Genomic DNA, 25,445 nt, shown 5'->3' on the forward strand with positions numbered 1-25,445 from the left:
TTGGCGAGTCCTCACAGGCAAAGTTTACGACAAAACTTGTTACTTACTTATAGCTAGGGACAATGGAAATTCGCGATTTCGCGGAAGCCGTGAAATCCGCGAAAATTAGCCTTCGCCACGAAACTTGGGGAATCCCGCGAAATTAGTCAAATTTGGAGAATAGGGTCCTAAAACCCTGTCCCAATTTTAGTATCAAACGCTTAAGTTTAGGGCAGAAACACATGTTTACTCAATTTTTAAATGATTTTCATTGATTTAAGTACAAAAAACATTTTTCTATGATTTTTGAGATTTTGTCACGCCCCTTGGTTTAAACTTAAATTTTGGGTATATTTTGTTTTCCGTGTCCCTTCCGAAATGTCAGATAGGAACAACCCCAGTGTTAAAACTATAAGCCCTGTGGCAATTTTGTTGAAAAAGTGAATGTCAAACATGATCACAAGTGTCAAGGTTCATATTTGGAACTATTTTTAAAATTGAATTTTAAAAAGGTTATAGCCGTTATTTGAGCTAGAAAAATTGCTAAAGTAGTTGCAAGAACATGCTCTTTCGTATTATTAAATAAAAACAAGAATTCATTAAACATTTTAGGACCCAATTCATATGAAAATCACAGTTATTTCCAGTTTTTTGCTTATGACAATGGTTTATTCATCATAATTTCGAAGTTCCATCATATGTGTTATAAGTGGTCGTCTTTTTTGGCTTGACACTTTTGTTTTAAATTTTGCATTACCACTCTGATATTGAACTTATCATCTAAATTTGTAAAATAACTTTTTTTTCCTTAATTTTAATTTCTTCAAATATAATTCCGCGAAATTTACACATATAAAATCTGTTTTTACCGAAAATATGTATTTTTGGTAAAATATAGCCCAATAGTATGGGACCGCGACAAAGCCGCGAAATCTTGGATTTATCGCTTTGGTCACATGCGAAATTTCAAGAATTTTGCCGCGAATTTCCATTGTCCTTACTTATAGCACAAACTAGGTATTAAAAAAACCTTGAAAACTTTGTTTGCAAAAATCAGGTGTCAACGTTGAATCTAATAACTAACAAAACGTTAATCATGCAAAATAAATTTGAAAAATTATCGGATAAGACCTCCAGATTTTAAGAAAAAACAATCTATTGTTTAGCAAAAAACATTCTTAAATTGCAGTTAACAAGGCAATGGAAATTTTTTTTTTTATTTACCAATGTTCTTTTTTGTTTATTTACATACAATACAATAATTACAATAACTTCTTACATTCTATGGTTTACTTCTATTGTTCCTTAGTCGTGTTTTAAGCTGCTCTTTGGACATAGTAATGCCAATGAATTCGCAATGTATATTATACTGACGCATCATACGGTTTATTGGTCCGTTTTGAGCATAATGCGTTCTGCATGATTTTTCAGAAAATAATTTTCTTGTTCTCAAATGCCGAGAGGGTGTGTAGAAGTTTAGTTGAGAAAGAAGTGCAGCAGAGTCTACACCCCAGACAACCAAAATGTACGTATAACGAAATCACCTGGAGGCTTTGTATATGCAACATTTCACTTATAAGATGTCGTGAAAAGGCCTTCTACGTACGAAAGTGGAGGCGATATACGTGCATATATTATGTGACGAATAATAGCATACAATGCGATAGTGTAAATTTTCTTCCGAACTAATCTGTATGCGACTTAACTTTTGATAACAGATGTTGATTTGACAGCTGCTACGGATTGATTCGACTTACTTTGTACGAGTGTACGGGACGAAACAAAATGTACAAATGAACTCAGAAAAGAAGCGTTTTATGCGAGGAAACTTATCAATCTGACGATTTCATCCACCATGTTTTGCGGTTTTGATGTAGTTTGTATGTATAAACGAGTTATAACGTGAACTTTCATGCGACTTCTGGTTGTCTGGGACGGTTAGAAATAATGTTGTTTATAAAGAGAATCATTGCGAATTCCCGGCGTTGCTTAAGTCTTTCCAAGTTGATGAGCATGCAGCGTGCTTCATACGACGGAAGTGGCAGTACAGTCCAATTCAATTTCCGAAGGGCGTATAAAAGGAATTGCTTCTGTACTGATTCTATGCGTTCTTCGTGTACGACATGGTACGGGTTCCATACTAGGTGACAGTATTCCAGAATTGGTCTTACATATTTAGTATACAATAGTTTAATAGTATATGGGTCTTGAAAATTGTTGCTGAACCTCTTAATGAAGCCAAGCATGCTGTTTGCTTTGTTTATTATGGAATTATAATGTTCTACAAAAGTGAGTTTAGAGTCTAGGATTACGCCCAAATCCCTTACAATTTTACACTTCTGCACTATTTGATTTCTTAAAAATACTTCAATTGGAGGTGTTACATATTTTCGACTAAATGCTATTGAATTACATTTTTTTATATTGAGTTGGAGTAGACTTTTTTTGCACCAAGTGAAGAATAAATTAATGTCATTCTGGAATTCTTCTGCTTCGCTAGAATTATTTACTTCCATGAAGAGCTTCATGTCGTCTGCATATATAAGAAATTTTATTTTTCTTAGTAAAAAGGAAATGTCGTTTACATACAAAATAAAAAGAAGTGGGCCTAAATGAGAACCTTGGGGTACTCCAGAGGTTACAGAATTGGGTGCTGATAATTTATTTTGAAAGCGCACTATTTGTTTCCGATCTGATAGATATGACTGGATCCAACTCAAGAGTCCTGGCTCCATTCCTATTTTTTGCAATTTGAAGATTAATAATGGTATGTCGATTCGGTCAAATGCCTTACTGAAGTCAGTGTAGAGGGCTTCTACGTGCTTGCCATTGTCCATTGCGTTGAGAATGAAAGATACAAATTCTAGCAGATTGGAGGATGTTGAGCGGCCTTTAAAAAGCCATGCTGCCTACAAGTAATTTGGTTTTTTACTTGCTGGAAAATTTTGTCGTTTACGAGAGATTCGAAGAGTTTGGGGATACAGGAGATAATTCCGCGATAGTTCCGTATGTCAGATTTTGTACCTGATTTGAAAACAGGCACCAAATATGAGGATTTCCAAGCTTCTGGGAATTTTCCATTATTTAGAGACATGTTGAAAAGGCGTTCTAAGGGAAGGGTAAGTTCTTCTGAGAGATTTTTGAAGAACACGGGTGCAATGCCATCCGGCCCTGCTCCCTTTGTTGCGTCCAGGTTTTTTAGTGCCGATAAGATTTCTTTTTTAGATTTTTTTAAGTTTTGGAGATTTCAAATTGTCAAACAAGTATTTCACAAAATTTCTAAAATTAGTTTTTACAAGTACAAAAATGACACATTCAATCAATCAAATGAATAAGATTCGAAATTCAAAAAGTCTGTCAAATTTATTTAGTGCAGTGAAAAATGGGGCAGTGGCATGTAATACACTTAGGTTGTTGCTGTTACTTACCAGTACATTATTTTAAAAAACGATGATTTATTCGAATTTAAGAAAATATATCATAATGCTGCAGAAATATCAATTAATATGCTTCAACACCACATACAGTCAGTGACATAAGTTAGTAACCAAATGCTATTTTTCCATATAAAATGCCCAAGTTTGGGGTGCTGTATCTCAGCTTCATGTAGTCCGAAAGTTATTTGTAGTTCGTCATCCAAATTTCAGCCAAATCGGACTACCAGAAGCTGAGATACAGTACCCCAAACTTGGGCATTTTGTATGGGAAAACAGCATTTGGTTACTATGTCACTGACTGTATGTTTAACATTTTTGGATCAGTAAACTTGATAACTTAACCAATCTTTGACTTATGATAATATATTGGTCTGATTTTTTCGCAAAGTAGAGCGTCTATTACAAATATTTCAAAAATTTATCATGGGGGCGATTCCAAAAATATATTGGCCTCAGGGGGGCGAAAGTCAAAAACGTTTGGGAAGCACTGTGCTAAATGAAGACCAAGGAACGGTTGGTTCGGCGAGGAGTGCCAGATAATGACGGACGAGAAGAACTTGGCTAGAAGCCGGATGCTGGTGTCTGATACCAGTCAGAGCAGAGAGCGGTACAAGGACACAAGGGCAGCCGAAAAACGGATCCATCGCAGAAAGAAAAAGGAGCATGAAGAGGCAGTAATTGCTAGGGCGAACTTATGGAACAGAACGGCATTCGAAGGTTCTACGAATCTGTCAATTGTGTGCGGAGAAAAACAGAGCCGTTCCCCGCCATGAGCAACGATTGCGAAGGAAACTTGCTGACGGATAAAACAATGGTGGAAAGAGTATTTCGAATAATTGTGAAACGAAGATAACGGATGTGGATCTGGTAGCAGAATCCAAATCGAAGACGATGGACAAGCTGTGGAACCTCCAACGCTGTATGAGACAAAGAAAACTATAAATGGGCTGTAGAACAACAAGGCTGCTGGGAAGGACAACTCCCGGCCGAACTTCTCAAACACCGAAGCGAAAAGCTGCACGAATCAACGTATCATTTCGAGGATATGGGAGGAAATACAATTGCCGAGGGATAACACTACTTAACTCGGCGTAGCCAATTCGAAACCTTAGATGGATTGAAACAGGGTGGCTTTGTGGACGATATCGACATTATCGGGATTGCCCGTCGGACTGCACGGAGAAAAAAAAAATGCCCAGTAAAAAATGTCTGGTAGGTCAATCATATTTTACATTGAATTTCAGCCTACCATACACTCTTAAAAATAATGAAAATTACTGTGGACGTAATTCTGGTTATGACTGAATGATACATGATGTAAGTGATGGAACGACACAAAAACGTGTCCTTGAAGATGTGTTGAACAAAAAATGTAATTTTACATGTTAGAGGACACGAAAACAATGGGACTGTTATCGATATTTCCCGAATCAGACACTAATGTAATTTCAATCCGACACAAATTTACGTCATTTGGCTCGCTTCTTTTATGTGCATCCAAAAAGACGTAAATCACAACATTTTTTGGTACTGTGTACATTAAAATTGATTCAATAATATCTATCATCATCTTTTTGGCATTACGTCCTCACTGGGACAGAGCCTGCTTCTCAGCTAAGTGTTTTTATGGCACTTCCACGGTTATTAACTGAGAGCTTTCTTTGCCAAAGTTGCCATTTTCGCATTCGTATATCGTGCGGCAGGTACGATTATACTCCATGCCCAGGGAAGTCAAGGAAATTTTCTTTACGAAAGATCCTGGACCAATCGGGATTCGAACCATTCGAACCATCGAACCATTCGAACCATCGAACCAGACACCTTCAGCATGGCTTTGCTTTGTAGCCACGGACTCTAACCACTCGGCTAAGGAAGGCCCCCTTAACAATGTCTATGGTTGGTTTACCTATTTTGTATGATTGGTTCAACTATACAAAAAAATGCATCATTTATAGATATGATTGACTCAATAATTATATACAATCATTACAATGACATCATTGTTGATGTTGTGTTGTCAAAACCGGTACGGATCTTATTTATCGACATTGAAAAAATGCGAAAAAATGTAAATAAATATGGGAGCAGGTATACAAACCACTACCTTGTGAGTGAAATCGCATCAACTTACATCACAATAAAATATATATTAAAATATATATATATATATATATATATATATATATATATATATATATATATATATATATATATATATATATATATATATATATATATATATATATATATATATATATATATATATATATATATATATATATATATATATATATATATATATATATATAAAACATATAAATATTTATAAAGAGAAATGCAGTAAACAAAATTTTCAATCCGTGTAGCGGAATACCTATATGCAAATAGAAACCGTATTAGTTCTATATCTTTTACTTTCGACTAGATTGTATATTCTTTGATAGATACGCGTATTTTAAAGACAGCCTTAGGTTGACGTCGAAATATGCGTATCTGTCTAAGGATACAAACCCTAATGGAACTAAATGGTATAGTACCAGATTCGGTTTTCATTTATTTATAAAAAGTAACAAATGCGGTAGTTTTTTTTTTTTTTTTGAATATAGATGGTCAATTCTAAAATCAAATAAAAATTCCCGGGAAATATGGGATTCCCCGGAAATCTTAATTTCCGGGAAATCTTCCCGGGATTGCAAACTCTAGTAAACAGCGTTTTTTTTGCAGTTCACCTCATAACGTTTCATGGTAATAATGTGCAGAAAGCTTATTCAACAATAATATTATTAAAATATTCATGTTTCATCAGAACAGAAACAAAAGGAAAAGCAATTGAGCCAATATGTTTAGAAGTTCCGATAATATGGTTGTAACAATTGAAACAACTATCGGGAGAGTTATGTCAATCTTTCAAGACTTTTCTCCGTGTGTAGAAGAGGCGTTCATACTTTTCAAGAAGGAGACAGCGAGGATCGGGGTCATGATCAACACCACAAAAAGGAAGTACATGATACCTGACAGAGCTGCTCAATATCTGTCATATCAGTGGCTGGTCGATCTACTAAAACTATCAATATCACTTGCGAGCTATCAATATCACTTTGATTTGACAACTAACAACAGTGTTGCGACATCGCACTCTTTTTTCATTATTTTACAAGGGGGAAATCTGCCAACAGATCCCCTGAGAAGGTAACTCAAGGAACGCGAGGATGACGCTCCAACGACGACCCGCTAAAACCAGCCCATGCACTGTACTTGAACAATTCTTTTAGAATTGCTCAAGTTGTTTACAGTGCATCGACATGACCCTTGGACTCAGACTCTTATCTCCCCGGAACCACCTTACGGTATTTCTTCGGGGAGGGGCCAGTGCATATAGCACAACACGTGTAGCAGAAGTAGCCTAGGCAAACTGCTTCTCCTAGCCGACTTAAACAATGTTACAAGGGTCCAGCCTTGGCAGGGCTAATCCTCTGCAGCCAACTCATGATCAGCGCGCCATAGGCGCTGCAATTCTAACATAATGTTAGTGACAGCCGTAGTTACTGCATTCCAGCACTCGGCATCCACACACATTCTCTCTATTATATTGTCTGGGGACGTGTCCCCTCCGCTAGTAGCGAGCATGCGACCTCTCACAACAATGATACGGGGGCAATCGAACACGATATGCTCCGCTATTTCCTCTAACAACAGCAAAATTGGGGTACACAAGAGATTCTGAGTACCCGAACTTATGCAGGTACTGTCTATAGCAACCATGTCCTGACAGAAACTGCGTTAGGTGGAAGTTCACTTCCTCTTGGTTTCTTCCATACCAATCTGACACATTTGGTATTAGCCGATGGGTCCAGTGCCGATGCCCTTAGTGGAGTTATCCCATTCCTGCTTCCAGCTTCTGAGCGTTTTCTGTTTACACGTGTCGCGGACTCCTCTGCTATCCCTTTGGTTGAAGCATTGAACATCTCCCTTGATGATGAGCCCGATGGGCGTCATTCCGGCTATGATGCACACGGCCTTTTTAGATACCGGTCCGGTATGCATTTGCTACTCTCAAGCTCATATTATTGATCAATAACGGCGCCGGCCAAGTCCTTACAGTCAGTTAGGAAGGGGAAGGAACGTTATTGTGTAATGATCGTTGCTTCTAAAGACCGAGAATACCTCTGCATCGCCACAATCATCACGGGACAGGTGTGGTTAGTGAGGGAGGAAAAGATCTGGGAGTCACCTGTGATCGGTGATGCGATCCATGGATCAGGAGGAAAAATACGACCTTCCCTTAAAACTAGTGTTGCATTTTTGTATCGCAGTTAAAAAAAATTGAAAGAAATTATAAAAAAGTCGACATTTATAATATCGAACTATTCACAGGCTATTTTTAGTAATGACGAAGACATAAAGATATATTAAGTTTAAATAAAGCACGAAAAAGTCGAAACTTGTAGTGACGAACCATTCATAGCTTGTTTGAAAATAAAGTAAAAGTAGCTTTGCAACGATAAAAATGAATTATCATAAGCATGAAACGATCTCACCAATAGTTCATCCTCGGCTGAACACGAAGCTTTTCGCACTTGATCAACATGAACCGAACACGATTTGTCTTGATTCCGTCGCGCGTCCCACTGGAACATGCAACCGAATCAAAAGACCATGCACTACTCCAGAATTGAAACAGTGTTCTTCATTTGAATCAAAATGTTGTTCTATACTTTAAAGTAAAAATAATACTAAAAAGCATAAAATCGACATTTTTATCAGCATGCCCAACAGCTAACAGTTAAGTTTTGCGAAGATATTAAAATATTCACATATATCAACTAATTTATGTCAATCAGACGCATTTGAAATCACTGCACATTGGTCCCAAAGCCATATATAGGAAGACAAAAATGATTGTGCCTAAACCGTCAATTTTAGATATATGGTGTCTTCGGCAAAGTTTCTCCATATTTTTCAGACATTTTTTTCAGAGATGTGAAATTAGGGTGGCCCACATGGTTTACGAGATCAGCACATAAACTTTTTTGCTGACGTATTTAGGACTACACAATGTTCTACAATGTTTTAGAACAATCGATTTGGAGCAACTTTGCCGAAGAACCCAAATTTCTATCTCTTATGGTTCGTGAGTTATGATTTTTTTTATCGAAAAAGTTAGGGTGGTACTGAAAAATCAGTTTTTTCTTAATAACTTTTTATACGATAATTTCTCGCAAAAACTTTGTACCGAGCACTTTTAGAACTTTTAATTGCGTAACTTTTTGCCGAAGAAACTACTGTTCTATCTCTTATGGTTACAGAGTTATCAGAAATTTTCTTCGACAAAATGGTTGTTTTCAAATGCCGATATCTCCGAAAGGCGCAAACGGATTTTTAATCTTTTGTCAGCATTAGAAAGATTATCTTTTTGTCTATTTATGATGAAAAAACTGTGAGGACGTTTTTTGTTTGAAAAGATTGACAAAATTATGAAAATAATATGTTTTTTAACCGAAAATTGTCCATAACTTGAAAAATATTCGAGATAGCTCTTTGATGCCTTCAGCAAAAATGTGCAAAATTGAAAGTTCTGAAAGTACTTCATACAAAATATTCATAAAAAATCAACGCTCTAATATATATTCACCATAAACCGAATTTTATATGGTGAAGAAAGCGAAAAAAGAGATATTTGCTAGAACAATTGAAATAACTGTATGTAAAGTCATTTAAAATTGAATTATCATGTATTGATATCGATCATAGTAAGCGGAATCTGAGAAGTTGAAAAAGAAAAATTATTTGCTGAAGCAGTTTTCGAGTGATCAAGACCCACCTTCTGGTTCGTTACCTTAGACAAGTATTTGGGATTTACATCTGGTTCAAATTCAATCTTCATGCATTCTTCAACAAGCGAATTCTGCCCTGACTAATTTGTTTGTGGCGGATTTATTGGATTTGATTGAATTGAATGGGATAAGTTGGATGCCCAGATAGAACAATTGCAGATACTTCTAAATATCTATGGGAGGATATCACGGGAAGTAAGGTTTTGGTAATTTGAAGGAATTCTTCAAAGTATACTTTTTGTTATCGTTTAAGGTTGATAATATAATAAACGGGACCGGTATTGAACGCATGACCTTCTGCTTAGTAAGCCGAAGCAGTAGCAATTTATAACCAACCACGGCATAGGTTAGCGGGACAAACATTATGTCGCGAGAAATAACAGGACTTCGTTTATGGATTAATGTTCCTTGGATCACTGTTAACGTTCAACGCGCCGTCATCGTAATCATTGAAACTTCAAAAGCAGTTTTTCTGTTCGAAAACAAAAATTATTCGATGAAAATGTGTTCACTGTGTTTCGATTGGAGAATAGAATACAGTGAACACATTTTCCTATAAATTTTTTTGATTTTGAACGAAAAAACTGCTTTTGAAAATTCTGAAATCAATGACGGATCCTGCCCCCTTAAAACTGCTTCAGCAACTAACTTTCCCTAACTCCTAATATTTCGCTTACTGTGATCGATCTTATTTCATTACATATATTTTCAATTTTAAATGATTTTACATACAGTTATTCCGGTTGTTCCAGCAAATATCTCTTTTTTCGCTTTCTTTATCATATAAAATTCGGTTTATGGTGAATATATCTTGAAGCGTTGATTTTTTATGAATAGTTTGTATGAAGCACTTTCAGAACTTTCAATTTTGCACATTTTTGCTGAAGGCACCAAAGAGCTCTCTCGAATATTTTTCAAGTTATGGACAATTTTCGGTTAAAAAACATATTATTTTCAAAATTTTGTCAATCTTTTCAAACAAAAAACGTCCTCACAGTTTTTTTACCATAAACAGACAAAAAGATAATCTTTCTAATGCTGACAAAAGATTGAAAATCCGATTGCGCCTTTCGGAGATATCGGCATTTGAAAACAACCATTTTGTCGAAGAAAATTTCTGATAACTCTGTAACCATAAGAGATAGAACAGTAGTTTCTTCGGCAAAAAGTTGCGCAATCAAAAGTTCTAAAAGTGCTCGGAACAAAGTTTTTGCGAGAAATTATCGTATAAAAAGTTATTAAGAAAAAACTGATTTTTCAGTACCACCCTAACTTTTTCGATAAAAAAAATCATAACTCACGAACCATAAGAGATAGAAATTTGGGTTCTTCGGCAAAGTTGCTCCAAATCGATTGTTCTAAAACATTGTAGAACATTGTGTAGTCCTAAATGCGTCAGCAAAAAAGTTTATGTGCTGATCTCGTAAACCATGTGGGCCACCCTAATTTCACATCTCTGAAAAAAATGTCTGAAAATTATGGAGAAACTTTGCCGAAGAGACCATATATCTAAAATTGACGGTTAAGGCGCAATCATTTTTGTCTTCCTAGATATGGCTTTGGGACCAATGTGCACTGTTGGCATTAAGTGTTCGGAATATGAATCAAAACGATACTACTCTTAACGTTTTTCGTGTTTTCCGAACCTTATTTTCAACATTATATGGACAATTCCTTATTTGCGTCTTGAACCTATGACACCCGTAATGTTGAATTGTTGAAATCGTGCTCTTTTATTCCATTGAACAGAGAAGATGAATATCATTGTGGAGAAAAGAGACCAATTTAAACCATCACTTATTCCCGTCATATAAAATCGGCGATTGTGGTTGTGAGAATATGCATGCTTTGCTCCCTCTTACCAATTCATGCAAACACTAAGCACGGTTAAAACACTGGATAGCATTGAAACATGCCATATAGGCGAATAAAGAGCCAACATAGGGCATGAGGACAATATGTACCGTGACCGGTCTAAGCCACAAAGAAAAAAAAAGAGCCAATATAGTGCTAATTAACTACCTGCATTAATGGTGCAGTAATAGGGTTTCTATGCGGTAGAAGTGCCGTTTATAGGCGTGTCAGCATTCTAGTTCTATTAAAATACCTGTATGCATCTATAATACTGATTTGCGGCTTACTATTAGTGTTTATGGTCACTTGGATACTGAACCCTTGATGCTGGATGAATACAAATGATAGGCCATGTTGTAAGGAAATTATGAAAACCGGTGCATCGACCTTCTATTTCTATCGCCTATGGAAGGCCTTCTTTTCTATCGTATATGGATAAATTCCCAATTATTTTTGGCTATCACTTTACATGCACAGCTATTCATTGCTTTTAATTATTCGCCAGTATACCTACAGCACAACAAGATATTCCAACCTCCCAAAATTTCGTTTCAGTCCACAACAACAATATTATACAAAGCTTCGTACCGAAAAGTAAAGCTCTTCACTATAGTAAGGAGAAGGTACTCCATTAGCATTAGCTCCTCGCTTCGATTCGCCTTCCATTATTCCAAAAACTCAAAACTATGTTGAGCGAAAATGCTCCAAACAAGCACATACACACACGTGATGCGCATTCTTCCACAAAACTTACCTCTTCACAGCTCATGCCGCCTGGTCTACTCGCTGAAGCACCTTTCGTCACCGGAGTCTGGTGCTGTTGTTGGTTGTCGTTGGACATCGATTCCGGTCCAATCGCTCGAAGCAGGAATAAAAATTTCAATACCTGCTTCCAAGCGTCCCTTTGCCGAGCTATGTCCTGTGGATTTTTGCTAAACTTCCGGCGCCCGAATTCTTGCACCAGTTCTGCCACACGTTTGACCGCCACTGTCGATCTACGCCACTGTTCGTCATTCGGAGCACACGTTGCACCACTTCCGGAATTTCCGCCCTTGCCGCCCCCGAAGTACAATTCCAACGAAAGCGCCTGAAGTGGTCTCAAGAGCAGTTTATCGATAGTATCGCTGCTGGTGCTGCTGGCACTTGGTCTGCCCGGAAAATGACCTGTTTTTCGTTTCGATGCAAGGAAGAGATAGAACAGGAAAAAAGAGAGGTAAAATTACGCTTTCGCTATGAATCAACCGTGTCTGATTTAGTAAGCTAAAGTGGTGAAAATTTAATTAATCGTAAATTATGGAGCATAATTATTGCAAAATTTTAAACCGGGTCGTTACGGCACGCTGGCTGGCAAACGATTATAATTTTTTGTGTGAAGTTTTGCCCCTTAGTTAGCTCTGAAGATTTGTAGTTATATAGTTTAAAACACTAATAGTGCTTTGCTCTTCTTCCTGACATGTTAATCTGCTCCAATATTGAGCTATGTAATAAACATTATACGTCGGTAAAATTGATAGCCATTTAAATGAAATTTGATAGGTACTGTCAAGTGGGCTGAAGAGCAATAATTTTTGAAAACAATTGGTAGCATTGGTTTCAGAACTATTAACACAGGGCTGCCCAACGTACGGCCCACGGACCACATCCGTACCATGACTTTAATTAGGGCGATCCACGAAGGTTCTAAGATTTCTGGTCATGACTGTTCTACTAACTTGAAGTTAAGTTTCATTTTAACTATAATGAATTTTGAAATTTTCTATAAATGTTTAATGATTTCATTCATTATTGTTTGGAATGATTGTAATTTGTTCGATTGCACGAATGATTTAGGAATTTGAATATTTTTTTAGAATTTATTTAATTATTAAAATTATATGAAGAGTTTCTTTTACATTTTTGTGTTTGCTTGTAAAGATCAAACCTAATCTTCCAAAATCTTATACTTTTTTGTTTGTTTATTAGCATTATTTCAAACATTGCATTCATTTCTTATATCTAGGTGTCCTGTGTTAGACAACATTATAATCCTAATTGGGTAAGACAAAATAAACTTTTATTAACATTTTGTTAACAAATTACATTTCATTTGCCGTTGCAGTTCAGAATTTGACAGGTGAGTTGATTTCAGCTGCTTATAAGGCAATCTGACGTTTAATCACCTTTCTCTTTCCTGCACACGCTCGCATATGGATTGTTTTCATACGGAAACCGTTTCCGTATGAAAACAACAAACAAAAAATCTTATTTGATCTTGTTGCTAGAAAGAGAAGGGTGTGAGAGCTTTATAAGAGAAAAAAAACGCTTTCAATTAACTTCACCTAACTTAACCCGTTAACGCCCAGCGTCCTCAATTGAGGACAGTGATTTGGGCAAATAATTTGAAAACGATAGAAAATATAATGATATTATGTTTAGAGAACTTATTAATAGACCTGATATCTTCCACTCAATGGACATTATATTACCTTATACCTGCACATCCAACCCCCTGAAAAACTCGGAAGTCCAACTTTGACAAAGCATATATCTGTTGTTTTCGAAGCGATATCGAAAATCCTTTCAGCAATGGAATCGAGCATCATTCAAAATCATCGTCCATTTTAATTGTCTCGGAATAAATGCGTCTACCCAAAGTTATTTGGCAATAGACACTTCCAATCATTTTGGAAAATACAATCAACAATAAAACGAAATTCAAAACGATGACATATAGTTTTTTCGACATGAAAGTTTTTGTACAAGTGCGGTGAAAATGTTTTATCAGAAATAGAGTTCTTTGGTTACACTAAAAATGTATTTTACTAAAAATAGTGACAATAAATACTCTTTATTTGAAATTGTTTGTTTATAAAACAAAAATCAAAGCGATGACGTGTTTCATTGATATCAATTTGACTGAAGTAAGTGAACATTTTTGAGTTGTAATATAAATTATTGATTACACTAAAAATTTATTTTACTCAAAAAACTACAAGACGCTTTAGGTTTCTAATCTGAATGCATATAAATCGAAATTCGGAGCAATTTTATCTAGCTTTTTCAGTATAAACTTGCTTTTACATGTCCAGCGAACATATTTGAGGAGACATAGTTATTTTGGATTACACATAAAATATTTTTCATCTATAATTTACGAGAAACCCTAGATTTTCAATCTTTTTGCCTTAACACATTTTTTTGGCATAAAATAACTTGTGGAAATTCAGTGACCATCTTTGGGAAGAACTTGTTAATTATTAAAAAAAACACATTATATTTATTTTACCAAAAATAACAAGCAAAAAACTTATTTTGTATAACTGTATGCTCATAAATCGAATTGCAAAGCAATTACATGTAGTTGTTAGCAATAGATTTGAATGTACAAACACTCAAAATTTATTTTGCTTCAAAAACTACAAGGAACCAAAGTTTTTAACTTATGAGTCTGTAAATCAAAATTCAAAGCGATTAAATATATTTTTTTGACTTATTTACTCATAGAAGTTTGGTTAACATATTTGGGGTAAAATGAGAAGTGTTATCTGACTGAAAATTAATTTTGCTAAAGAATTGAGAAAACCCTCATTGTTTTAAATTATTTGCTGGTAAATCCAAACTTGAAGCGATGACATTAAATTATTTATCGACATAAATTTCATTCTAGAAGAGTTGAAAATATGTTGGAGCAGAAATAGAAATTTTGGAAAACACTCAAAATATGTTTTACCTAGAATCACCTATTTTTTTATGCTGTTAACCTGTAGGTAAATCAAAATTCATGGTAATTACACTATAACCTCAATTTACAAACTTGATCGGGGGTGCGTAAATTGAGTTGGTGCGTAATTTGCATCAGTGCTTAAAACGAGGTTTTGCCGTTTGGAGTCTACTTGTATGAAATTAATTCATATTATTTAGTAAAAATATGCTCTTTTAGCACCATTAACATATTATTAACCCTCTAATACCCAACCCCGCCTTCAGACGGGGTACACTTTGGAATTTAGTGTATTTTTACGTAGTTCGGAAATCAAAATGATTTTATTTTTGGCTTATACCTTGACTCATAACACGCATATAAGAAAAGTTTTTTATGAGTTTTGAAACTTTTTTGTATTCTTAGAAATTGATTGAAAAATTGCATTCTTATATAACCTACAAATGCCTGGGCTTCATTTAACGTGTAATATAAAAAATCGTACCTTTTATATTTTTCTACGATTAACCTATCACAAACGAAGAGCCTGGTGGTATTAAAATCATTTCAAACCTATTTTTCCGTTAGTTACACAGAAAATAAAATACGCTCCGAAAAAAAAAAATAAAATTTATTATTTTTAAAATACCGTAACAATTTGAATTTTTATTATTGCCTAAAATCAACAACTAGGAAAGGCTTCAAGAAAAAATGAAAAAAGCTAGGGATGTTCAAAAATAAAGATTATAAAAATCAAAAACCAAAAATTAAAAATTTGCGAATAAAAATAAATAAATGCCCAAAACGTGTTTAGAACGATTTTAGATAACGAAAAATAAAACTTAAATCGAAAATAAAAATTTGTGTATTAGAGGGTTAATACATTGGGTTCCGAATTAGGCTAGAATGTGTGCAAGTTAAAGTCTTCCAAGAACTCTTTGAAGTTTGGGCATATGATTCTACATGAGTTAACGGAGATCAATTTATCATTTCTATGTAGAAGAATGTCTCACAATACTAGACCCTAGAAGATTGTTATATTTTTATGAAGCGTTTGTAATGTCAGATGCAAGTTCTGGTAATTATGTGAGTACAGCAGGTGTTTTAGTTCATCCAAAAACTTCCTGGAATATATACCTGCAATGTACTGGCATATTTGACGATCCTTTGATGTTTTTTTTTTGATATGGCACAGGCCCTTATCTATTCATAGTAGTAATATGAGTATTTTTAAAATTTGTTGCGGATGCGCTAGGTCCTCCAAGGACTCCATAGGCCTTGGGATCTACGACCGTAATAAGAGATAAGAGGTTAGTTTTCAAATACTCCACAGGCCCCTAGCCATTCCTGTGAGTAAACAGTGTATTGTATTAATTTGTGTGGATGTCCTAGGTCCTCCAAGATCTATATCGAATATAGATCCTAGGATCTACAAGCGTAATTATTTATCAATAGATGCTTTTTTGATATGGCACAGGCCCTTATCTGTATGTAGCAGTAAAATGAGTATTGTTAAAATTTGTTCCGATATCCTAGGTCCTCCAAAGACTGCATTGAATATGGGCCTTTGGCACAGTCTCTTAACCATTCATTTAAGTCAACGGAATATTTTATTGATTTATACGGTTGTTTTTGGTGCTCCAAGGACTCCATTGAATAAAAACCTTTGGATTTACGGCCATAGTATGTGATGAGAAGATAGTTTTCAAATACTCCAAAGGCACCTTACCATTCCTGTGAGTAAACAGTGTATTGTATGTGGATGTACTTGGTCCTCTAAGATCTCTATCGAATATGGGCATTAGGATATACAAGCGTAACCAATCATCAATAGATAATCCTTCAATATTGCAAAGGCCTCTTACTGTCCATATTAGCAAACGAAGTGTTGTATTGAGTTGGGTCGATGTTTTTGTACTTCCAAGGACTCCACGATATATAGGCCTGAGTATCTACAAACTTAAGTAGTTGTACATTGATGATACAGTGATACCTCCATGAGTTGATGTTCCATGACTCGATATCGACTCATGGAACCATACTAGAAACAAAATTTCATGGTTACTATGATAGTCCCTAGAAGCAGCTTTCCAAGGGATTGCTGTTCCATGACTCGATATTTCCATGAGCCGATGATCCCTTCAATATCGGCTCATGGAGGTTTCACTGTACTTATTTATAGCATAAAATCTAAACTCTTAAGGCTAAGTAGCCCGTCATTCGTTTTGGTAGACATGTTGATTTTGCAGATTGCAATTTCAAAGTGATAAAACTCAGTCATCTTGAATAATATTGATTCATAAAAAGTATCACTACTTGCGCTTACATACAGAAAGTATGCTGATACATTTTCAGCAATGTCAGTGCAAAACCTAGTGATACCTATAATGCATGAGTTTCCAACGATTTTTCCAAACCAGAACTCGCCATCTTGGATTCCAAAATGGCGTCCGACATCGATTTTCGTCATCCCATCGTTGTGCCCGTTCTGAAAATACCCATATTGCATGGGTTTTCAACGATTTTCCCATACGAGAGGTCGCCATATTGGATTCCAGAATGGCGTCGGACATCTATTTTCGTCATCCCCTCGTCGAGCCCGTTCCGAAAATATCCATATTGTATGGGTTTCCAACGGTTTTCCCCAACAATTTACGTACTGCGTAAAAAAGTGACGTAAATTGAGCTTACTTCGTAAAAAAGTGACTTAAATTGAGGTAGCGTAGAAAAAAGACTTCGTAAATTGAGGTTTAAGTGTACAATGTATATTGGTCCCAAAGCCATATCTAGGAAGACAAAAATGATTGCGCCTAGACCGTCAATTTTAGTCTTCAGCAAAGTTTCTCCATATTTTTCGGACATATTTTTCAGTGATGTGAAATAAGGGTGGCCCGCATGGTTTACAAGATCAAAATGTAAACTTTTTTGTTGACGCATTTAGGCCTATACAATTCTTGGAACAAAGTTTTTGTGGGAAATTATCGTATAAAAAGTTATCAAGAAAAATGATTTTTCAGTACCACCCTAACTTATTTGTTTAAAAAAAAATCATTACTCGCGAACCATAAGAGATAGAAATTTGGGTTCTTCGGCAAAGTTGCTCCAAATTGGTTGTTCTGAAACATTATAGAACATTGTAAAGGCCTAAATGCGTCAGCGAAGAAGTTTATATGCTGATCTGTGAACCATGCGGGCCACCCTAATTTCGCATCACTCAAAAAATGTCTGAAAAATATAGAGAAACTTTGCCGAAAATTAACGGTTTAGGTGCAATCATTTTTGTCTTTCTAGATATGGCTTTGAGACCAATGTGCAATGGATTGATTGTAGAATTCTAAACAACGTGTTAGAGCAGAAATAGAGCTTTTTATATACACTTATTTGTTTAAACCTTAAGAGATACTATAAATTCATGGTCTCAGCCTGTAAATCCAAAGCAATGATATGTTGTTTTTTGACAATAATTTGCTAATAAGATTCATAAGCAGAAGGTCATGGGTTCAATCCCAGGCCCGTCCCTTATCTTATCTCTTACTTGCTTCTATCTTCCATTCCAATCTATCACACTCAAAACTATTCGTTCATAGCAAACGCTAGAACCAGAGACGGACAAGAAACCGTTTCCCTAACGCTTCCATTCTTCCACGCGCATGCCTTTCCTTACGCCTGATACATAGGCAGTCTGCTAACCACAAAAGCAAACCTCTCTGCCATGCCTTTCCCCCAATCCACACACTCCCGCATGTACTGGCGTAGATGCAGTGGTATATACGGTCTACGTGGGAGCCAGTATAATGCATCATCAATTCCTCCCCCTTCCCCACATTGGTCTGCATTCTGACGTGGCAGGCACCATTGTCGCTAAAAATAGAAGATCACCAGCACTTATACACTGAGGATGCCTGTTAGTCCCAAGCAGTCATTCGGTTGGTTCCTTGTGTAAGTGCAGCTGATCTGGCGATACTGGAGTAGCATCCACGGGCGGCCAATCAAGCTCAAGCTCAAGCTCATAATTTGCTTTTATATGTCTAGTGAACATATTTGAGCAAGAATTAAGTTTTAGATAACACTCAAAATTTATTTTAGGTAAAAAAAAGAAGACATTTTATTATTTAACCTTTTCTAATTTAAATCAAAACTTAAAGCGATGGCATGTTATTTTTTATCTAAGTTTGTTTGTATAAGATTTTGGGACAGAAATAAACGAATTCACAAGTCATCACATTAAATTTTGGTTTAAAAACAAGCATTTACGAAAATACTGTTTTGTTATTTTAGTTGAACAACTTTAAGTATAATAAAAACTTACAAATATACAAAAGCTATTGCATTATTCACCAAGAAATGAAAAAAAACTTTTACCTTTCTCCAGATTGTTTGTAGGGGAGCATGGAAGACGAAAAAATTGTATTTTTTTTATTTGCAGACAAAAAATTAAAAAGGGGATTTCGTTGTTTTTGAAATAAAATAAATTTTGAATGCAGGGGATTTTTTTTATTATCGGACAATTTGGGCCGGTTCTCCGAAAAGTTTTCCGAACTGAAGCGGGAATCGAACCCACACCCCTTAACTCGATGCGGCTAAATGCTTGGCAACACTAACCACACGGCCACGAAGCCCACAATACGAAGTTTTGATTTTCTATTAATAAGTGGCCTACAAAATTTACATATTTGTTACATTTAGCTTGTGCAGTATGTATTGTGAAAAACTCAATTTCTCATAACTCACGCTTGAGATTTTTCATACGTGAGTTGTCAATCACGCAACTTAGCAGCCAAAAAATCATGGTTGGCTTACCTGTTTGACTCATTGTCTCGTGTTTCCACAGTTTACTTGCACGCGGCAATAATTTCTTGTTAGTATGGTAGAATTATAATAATCCTTTCTAACGTCAACATTAACATTCGGGTTTCACGAGTATTTGGCGGGTTTTGTGACTGAATCATTTTTTACGATTTGAGTTGATTGAGTGATTTTGCATCAAAATCTCATGCGTGAGATTTGCGAAGCAGATCTCTAATGAGCATGCTCTCACTGGAGAGCGTATTGATTGAGATTTGAGTGTGAGTCTATCAACACTAGGCTTGTGTGCCCTCAATGTGATTTTTGAAAGTTCATTATTTATCTAGCATGAGCCCTAGATACTTAACTTCTACTGACCAATTTATTGGAATCCCTCTTATCGTGACAATATGTCTATTTGACTTTATTAAGGCTAAGTAGCCCGTCATTCGTTTTGGCACCAATGATCACTCTTCAGCTTGTATTTCAAAGTGATAAAACTCAGTCTTGATAGTTTATATTGACTTGAAAAAGTATCACTGTACGTGCTAACATGCATAAAGTATGCTGATACTTTTTAAGCTGTGTCAATGCAATACCAACTAATTTTCTTTGATTCGAAATCGTGAGATGAATTAAAAGCAATCATCATCGACGCGTACAAATTTCAATGACGGCCTACTTCGTCTTAAATCTATTTGACAGGTTTATGTGAGGATATTATAGTAAAGAGAAATCTTCCATTTTCGCAATTATGAAGAAATAATATCCAAAGTTTTGTCCTAAATTAAAATTGTGCACACTGATTTCATAAGTTAAGTCACCCACAAAATTTCAACAAATTTTATTGCCCCTAATATGTAATATGCATGTTCCTTAAGGTGAAGATGAATCGAAGCCAAACCTCAAATTTTCAAATCTGGGGAACCAAACATCCGTTTAAACTGAAAATTTAATCGATTGGCCACTACCAGCTAGGGACCAATCGATTAAGTTTTCAGCTTAAACAGATTTTTGGTTCTCCAGATTAGTGCTCTTGAAAATTTGAGGTTTGGCTTCGATTCATCTTCACCTTAAATAGCGGCATTGGCCAGTTTTTGAAGATTTGGTACATTTAGAGATCCCTAACACATTTTGATTGTTTGAATCAAGTTCAAACTCGGTTGGACTCCAAGTCTTTTAACTATCAACAGGATGAGGTTAAGTAATTGATGTGCAATTTAGAGACTGTTACCGGTAATTAGGACTAAGTTCTGCAAACCCTTAAATTATCAGAACGAAAAACGGTGGTGGAGCATCAACCCAACACTGCCTGAGATCCCTTAAATTATCTTCTCAGATCCCTCTTGCAAAAAGAGTGTTACGTCTGTATGTCTGTGTCCAAAACCTTACCCCCTGGATGCATCTTTTCGTTACAGTTTGACGACGTTCCAAATCTAACATCTAAAAAAATAACAACGCAAATCCAACCCGGCCATATCAACAAGCGCGATCTTAAGTAGAACTGTTTTTTTTTTACCATAAACCAATTGGCATATTACAACATAGAAAAGCCTTCAAGAATATAATGCTTTGTCCGCATCGAAAGAAAGTTTCTTCCGCGTTGAAAGTCTTTTGTATCTTCTACACAGAACCCGACACATTCACTTGTACATGTGTCCTAACCGTCTTCGCTTCTAAAAGTTCCCATAAGCAACATAATATTGTCTGTCCAACACAAAATAGAACGAAGACACCATCAAAATATACGACAATAGTCAGTTACTACAGCGACTACAAAAGTTGGCCAAAATTGTCGCTGAATATTTGTATTGTGTACCCACATGTTTCTGTGTTCGAGAAACGGCAAAAAAGGAAAATCATCTCTTCCCAAGCATGCAATGATAAACACCAACGTGCGGAGAGCATCCATAGATATCTACCGGTTGGCACTGCAAAACATCTAACAATTACCGGATGATTCGCTGGACGATGTGTTGATCGCTTTGTAAACGACTTCGAATGTATTTCATATGAGCTAAACGATAGATTTTATTCTACCGAGTCAAGCCGAAATCTGCTACAATATCAAGCACCCTAGAAAAGCGAATCAAAATGCCAACAGATTATCATACGTACCCATGAAACTTTTTGTGCGGTATTTCATTACAATTTATAACCAAGTCTAGTGCTACTGAAATGAATTGTAGAGTTGTACTTCTTAAGGCTAAGTAGCCCGTCATTCGTTTTGGCAACAATGATGACTTTTCAGCATGCATTTCAAAGTGATAAAACTCAGTCTTGATAGTTTATATTGACTTGAAAAAGAATCACTGTACGCGCTAACATGCATAAAGTATGCTGATACTTTTTCAGCTATGTCAGTGCAAAACCAACTGATTTTCTTGATTCGAAATCGTGAGATGAATTAGCAACAATCATTAACGACGCGTTCAAATTTCAATGACGGCCTACTTCGCCTTAACGTTCAACGGTCCGTCATCATCATCGAAACCTTAAAACCAATTTTTTTGTTCAAAACCAAAAAATATTCGATGAAAATATGTTCACTGTGTTTCGGTTGGAGAATAGAATACAGTGAACATATTTTCCCGTAAAATTTCTTGATTTTGAACGATTATTAAGTTTTCAGCTCAAAAGGGTGTTCGGTTCTCCAGATTTGTGGTTTTGAAAATTTGAAGTTTGGCTTCGATTCATATTCATTTAATCCTCTCATACCCATTTGGGATGGTACACAAATTATGTCACGCTAAATTTCAACTTTTTTCAGGCTTTTCACGCTTGATTTTACCCCCTCCCCCCCTCGGAGCGTGACGTAATTTGTGCATGACCCCTTTTTTTATGTTCGATCCAACCCAAGTAGCATTTCTAGTTTTTTTTTTCACTCACTACAAGTTCTTGTTACCACCATATCGTTGAAATTCATTTCAGAACTTATTAGTCTTTTCAACCTGAATGAACATTTGATGAAACTCCGTTAAACCTGAAGAGGCCACAAGAGGTGGTCAAGGCTATACTTTAAAATCGTTTCTAAACTTCTTAATTTTGTATCCTTTAAATATATCTACCCTTGTAGAGTACTTTAAAATATACATAAAAACTATTGTATACTCTTATTGAGCTCAATAAGCGTTATTAAATTGTTTGCGATATCATTTTTTTTATTTAGATTTCGTGCACTTAAAGGTAGAAACATTCACCATCCTGGCTGTCTTGGGATTTGGATCTGTGGTTTTCATTCTTATGTTTCCTATAACTACTCCACTGCCCATAACTGCATATTTGTAATATTCGACAAAAGTAGGCATTGAGTAAATGGAATACCAAGTGTGTATTTTTTGGAAGTATGGGAGAAAACTAAAATTTCTAAAAATTACCAGGAACTCAAAAGTGCTTATTTGAAGCTGATATTTTGTACAACTCATATCGCATACTAGGTAAATTGTCAGAAAAAAAGTCTGATAGAAATTTTATTACTATCACATTACGAGGCTCATTTATAATTTCAATGTGACTGTTATGCGGTTATTATTACCAATGTGACAAAACCAAGTTGTTTTTTTTTTTCGAATTTTCTAGAACAATCTCACATGTTTCTATAAGTTGATCGAAAGTATTTATCATTTGATGACTCTCCATGGTAATAACCCCATTTTGTCAAAATTGTCGAATGTGACTGTTATGCAGTTATGACCAGTCCAGTTCACTTCAATTGTTGTGAAAGAGGAAAAAAGGGGAATAACTCAATCACACCACATATAATCGACTTTTGGAAAGAAGCCTATGTGTCCCCCGGAACTACCTCATGGTTTCCTAATATCGATTTCTAAGTGTTCTCAATCCTCGTTTAACCGAGTTGCATGAACGTTACTTTCCAATGAAATTCAAGAAATTCAAGAAAAATCCCAAGGTTTAGCAGAGACATTGAGAAGGCTATGATAGATAGAGATCTAGCATATCGTATTTGGAAAAGAATCAGAAGTAGTAAGCATAGCGCAGATTACAATTATCTAAGAAACCGTGTGAACGGTCTCATGTTCCAAATGCGATAATGACAGGAGAAGGCTGAATGTGACTCTACCGTCGAAACAATTGTGGAATAACGTAAAAAGTCTGGGAGTATCTCATAGAAAGTCTTCATCGCAAAATTGTGCTCATTCATCTGATGTTATCTACAATCATTTTTGTTCCATTTTCTCTATTGATAATAATGAAGGTTCATACATTTGAGGTGTTTTGCCAGGCTTTCAGTTCAGGGTGGTTCAGAATGCTGAAATCGTTACTGCAATCTTTGCAATCAAATCAAATTCAACCAGACTAGAAAACATTCATATCAGGTTTATCAAAATCATCGCCTCTTATGCTAATCTAGGATAATTTTCTCAAAAAAAATTTATGCTCTTTGGAAACGCGCGAAAGTTATTCCTCCACAGAAGAAGCAGGGTGCGAAGCCTATCTCAAATATCAAAGCAATAGGTTTGCTTATTACCATTTTCAATGTTTTGGAATGGCTGATAAAGATTCAAATATCAGATTTTATTGATAGAATGAACTTCTTAAGTCAGATTTCAGAAAATGTCACAATGATGAAACTGCACTGATGAGAGATATTGCAATGAAAGTAGATAAAAGCAGTTCTACTATATTGCTACTGATTGATTTCGCTAAAGCCTTTGATAGTGTTTTGCGTAAAAAACTCGTCAACAAATTAAGTACTACATTCAGATTTAGTGTGTCAGTAACTATTCTAATTAAAAACTGCTCATACGCTTGAACCTCACTACTAGACACTCAGATATTCCAACAAAAAAAAACATCTGTTCAAGACATTTTTGCTCTCTCATTTTGTATATGGTGACTTCATTTATTCCTATGCGTCAATCTCCAGACAACCAGAAATCGCATGAAAGTTCACGTAATAACTCGTTTGTTCATGCAAACTACATCAAAACACGGTGGGTAAAATCGTCAGATTGATGAGTTTCCGCATAAAACGCTTTTTTCTGAGTTCATTTGTGAATTTTCTTTCGTCCCGTACACTCGTACAAAGTAAGTAGAATCAATCCGTAGCAGCTGCCAAATCAACATTTGTTATCATAGGATAAGTCGCATAAGATCATAGGTTAGTTCGGTAGAAAATTTACATTCTCGCATTGTATGCTATTATTCATCACATAATATATGCACGTATATCGCCTCCACGTTTGTACGTAGAAGGCCTTTTCGCGACATCTTATAAGTGAAATTTTGCACATACAAAGCCTCAAGGTCATTTCGTTATAGGGTAGGTGTACCAGTTATGGCCATATTGGTTCGCTATTTCGCCATAAGTAATATCTTGAATGTCTTCACATTTTTATTTTTTATTTTGTGTTTTAGCAGTGAAATACAGATATATCATGATGTTAAAATATTAAAAAAAAAAAACAATGTTAATGTTCTCCAAATTTTGCGTATGACCAAATAGGGAACCAATATGGCCATAACTGGTACAATTTTCCTACGTACATTTTGGTTGTCTGGGTCTGCTCTCTCAATAGACTATGAGTTGCCTTTAATGCGTGTGTTCATAATTTATCGAGATTTTCGCATGATTGTCCATTTATATTTTTTTATAAATTGAGGTCGTGTATAATGCTTTTCTGAATAATTTAAACTAATGCCCCAAACTTCTTATTTTCTAAACTGCCACCTCTTAGGGACACACGTACATAAAGTTTTTACGCACCAAGGCATAGTTCGTTCAATTACATCCAATCATTCTATGTAAGAGGCATCGTGAACTATAACAATCTTCCGAATAATATTGAATCTAATGAATCGACCACTCGTTTTCTAAATGATATAATATCATATTTCCAACAGATGTGTAGATTT

At 35.6% G+C, this 25,445-nt stretch overlaps 1 protein-coding gene across 5 annotated transcripts in view; it reads right to left on the minus strand.

Annotated features, from left to right (window-relative positions):
• The window catches only part of LOC5575608, a 362,169-nt gene that overhangs the window by 243,787 nt on the left and 92,937 nt on the right, over positions 1-25,445 (minus strand). For all 5 annotated transcript variants that reach the window (XM_021843590.1, XM_021843587.1, XM_021843586.1 and 2 more), the window contains one exon: positions 11,859-12,268. In XM_021843590.1, the coding sequence (XP_021699282.1) occupies positions 11,859-12,268 (410 nt within the window). The remainder of the gene's footprint in view (positions 1-11,858; positions 12,269-25,445) is intronic.

This window comes from Aedes aegypti, chromosome 2 (genome assembly GCF_002204515.2).
Source record: "Aedes aegypti strain LVP_AGWG chromosome 2, AaegL5.0 Primary Assembly, whole genome shotgun sequence".
NCBI lineage: Eukaryota > Metazoa > Arthropoda > Insecta > Diptera > Culicidae > Aedes > Aedes aegypti.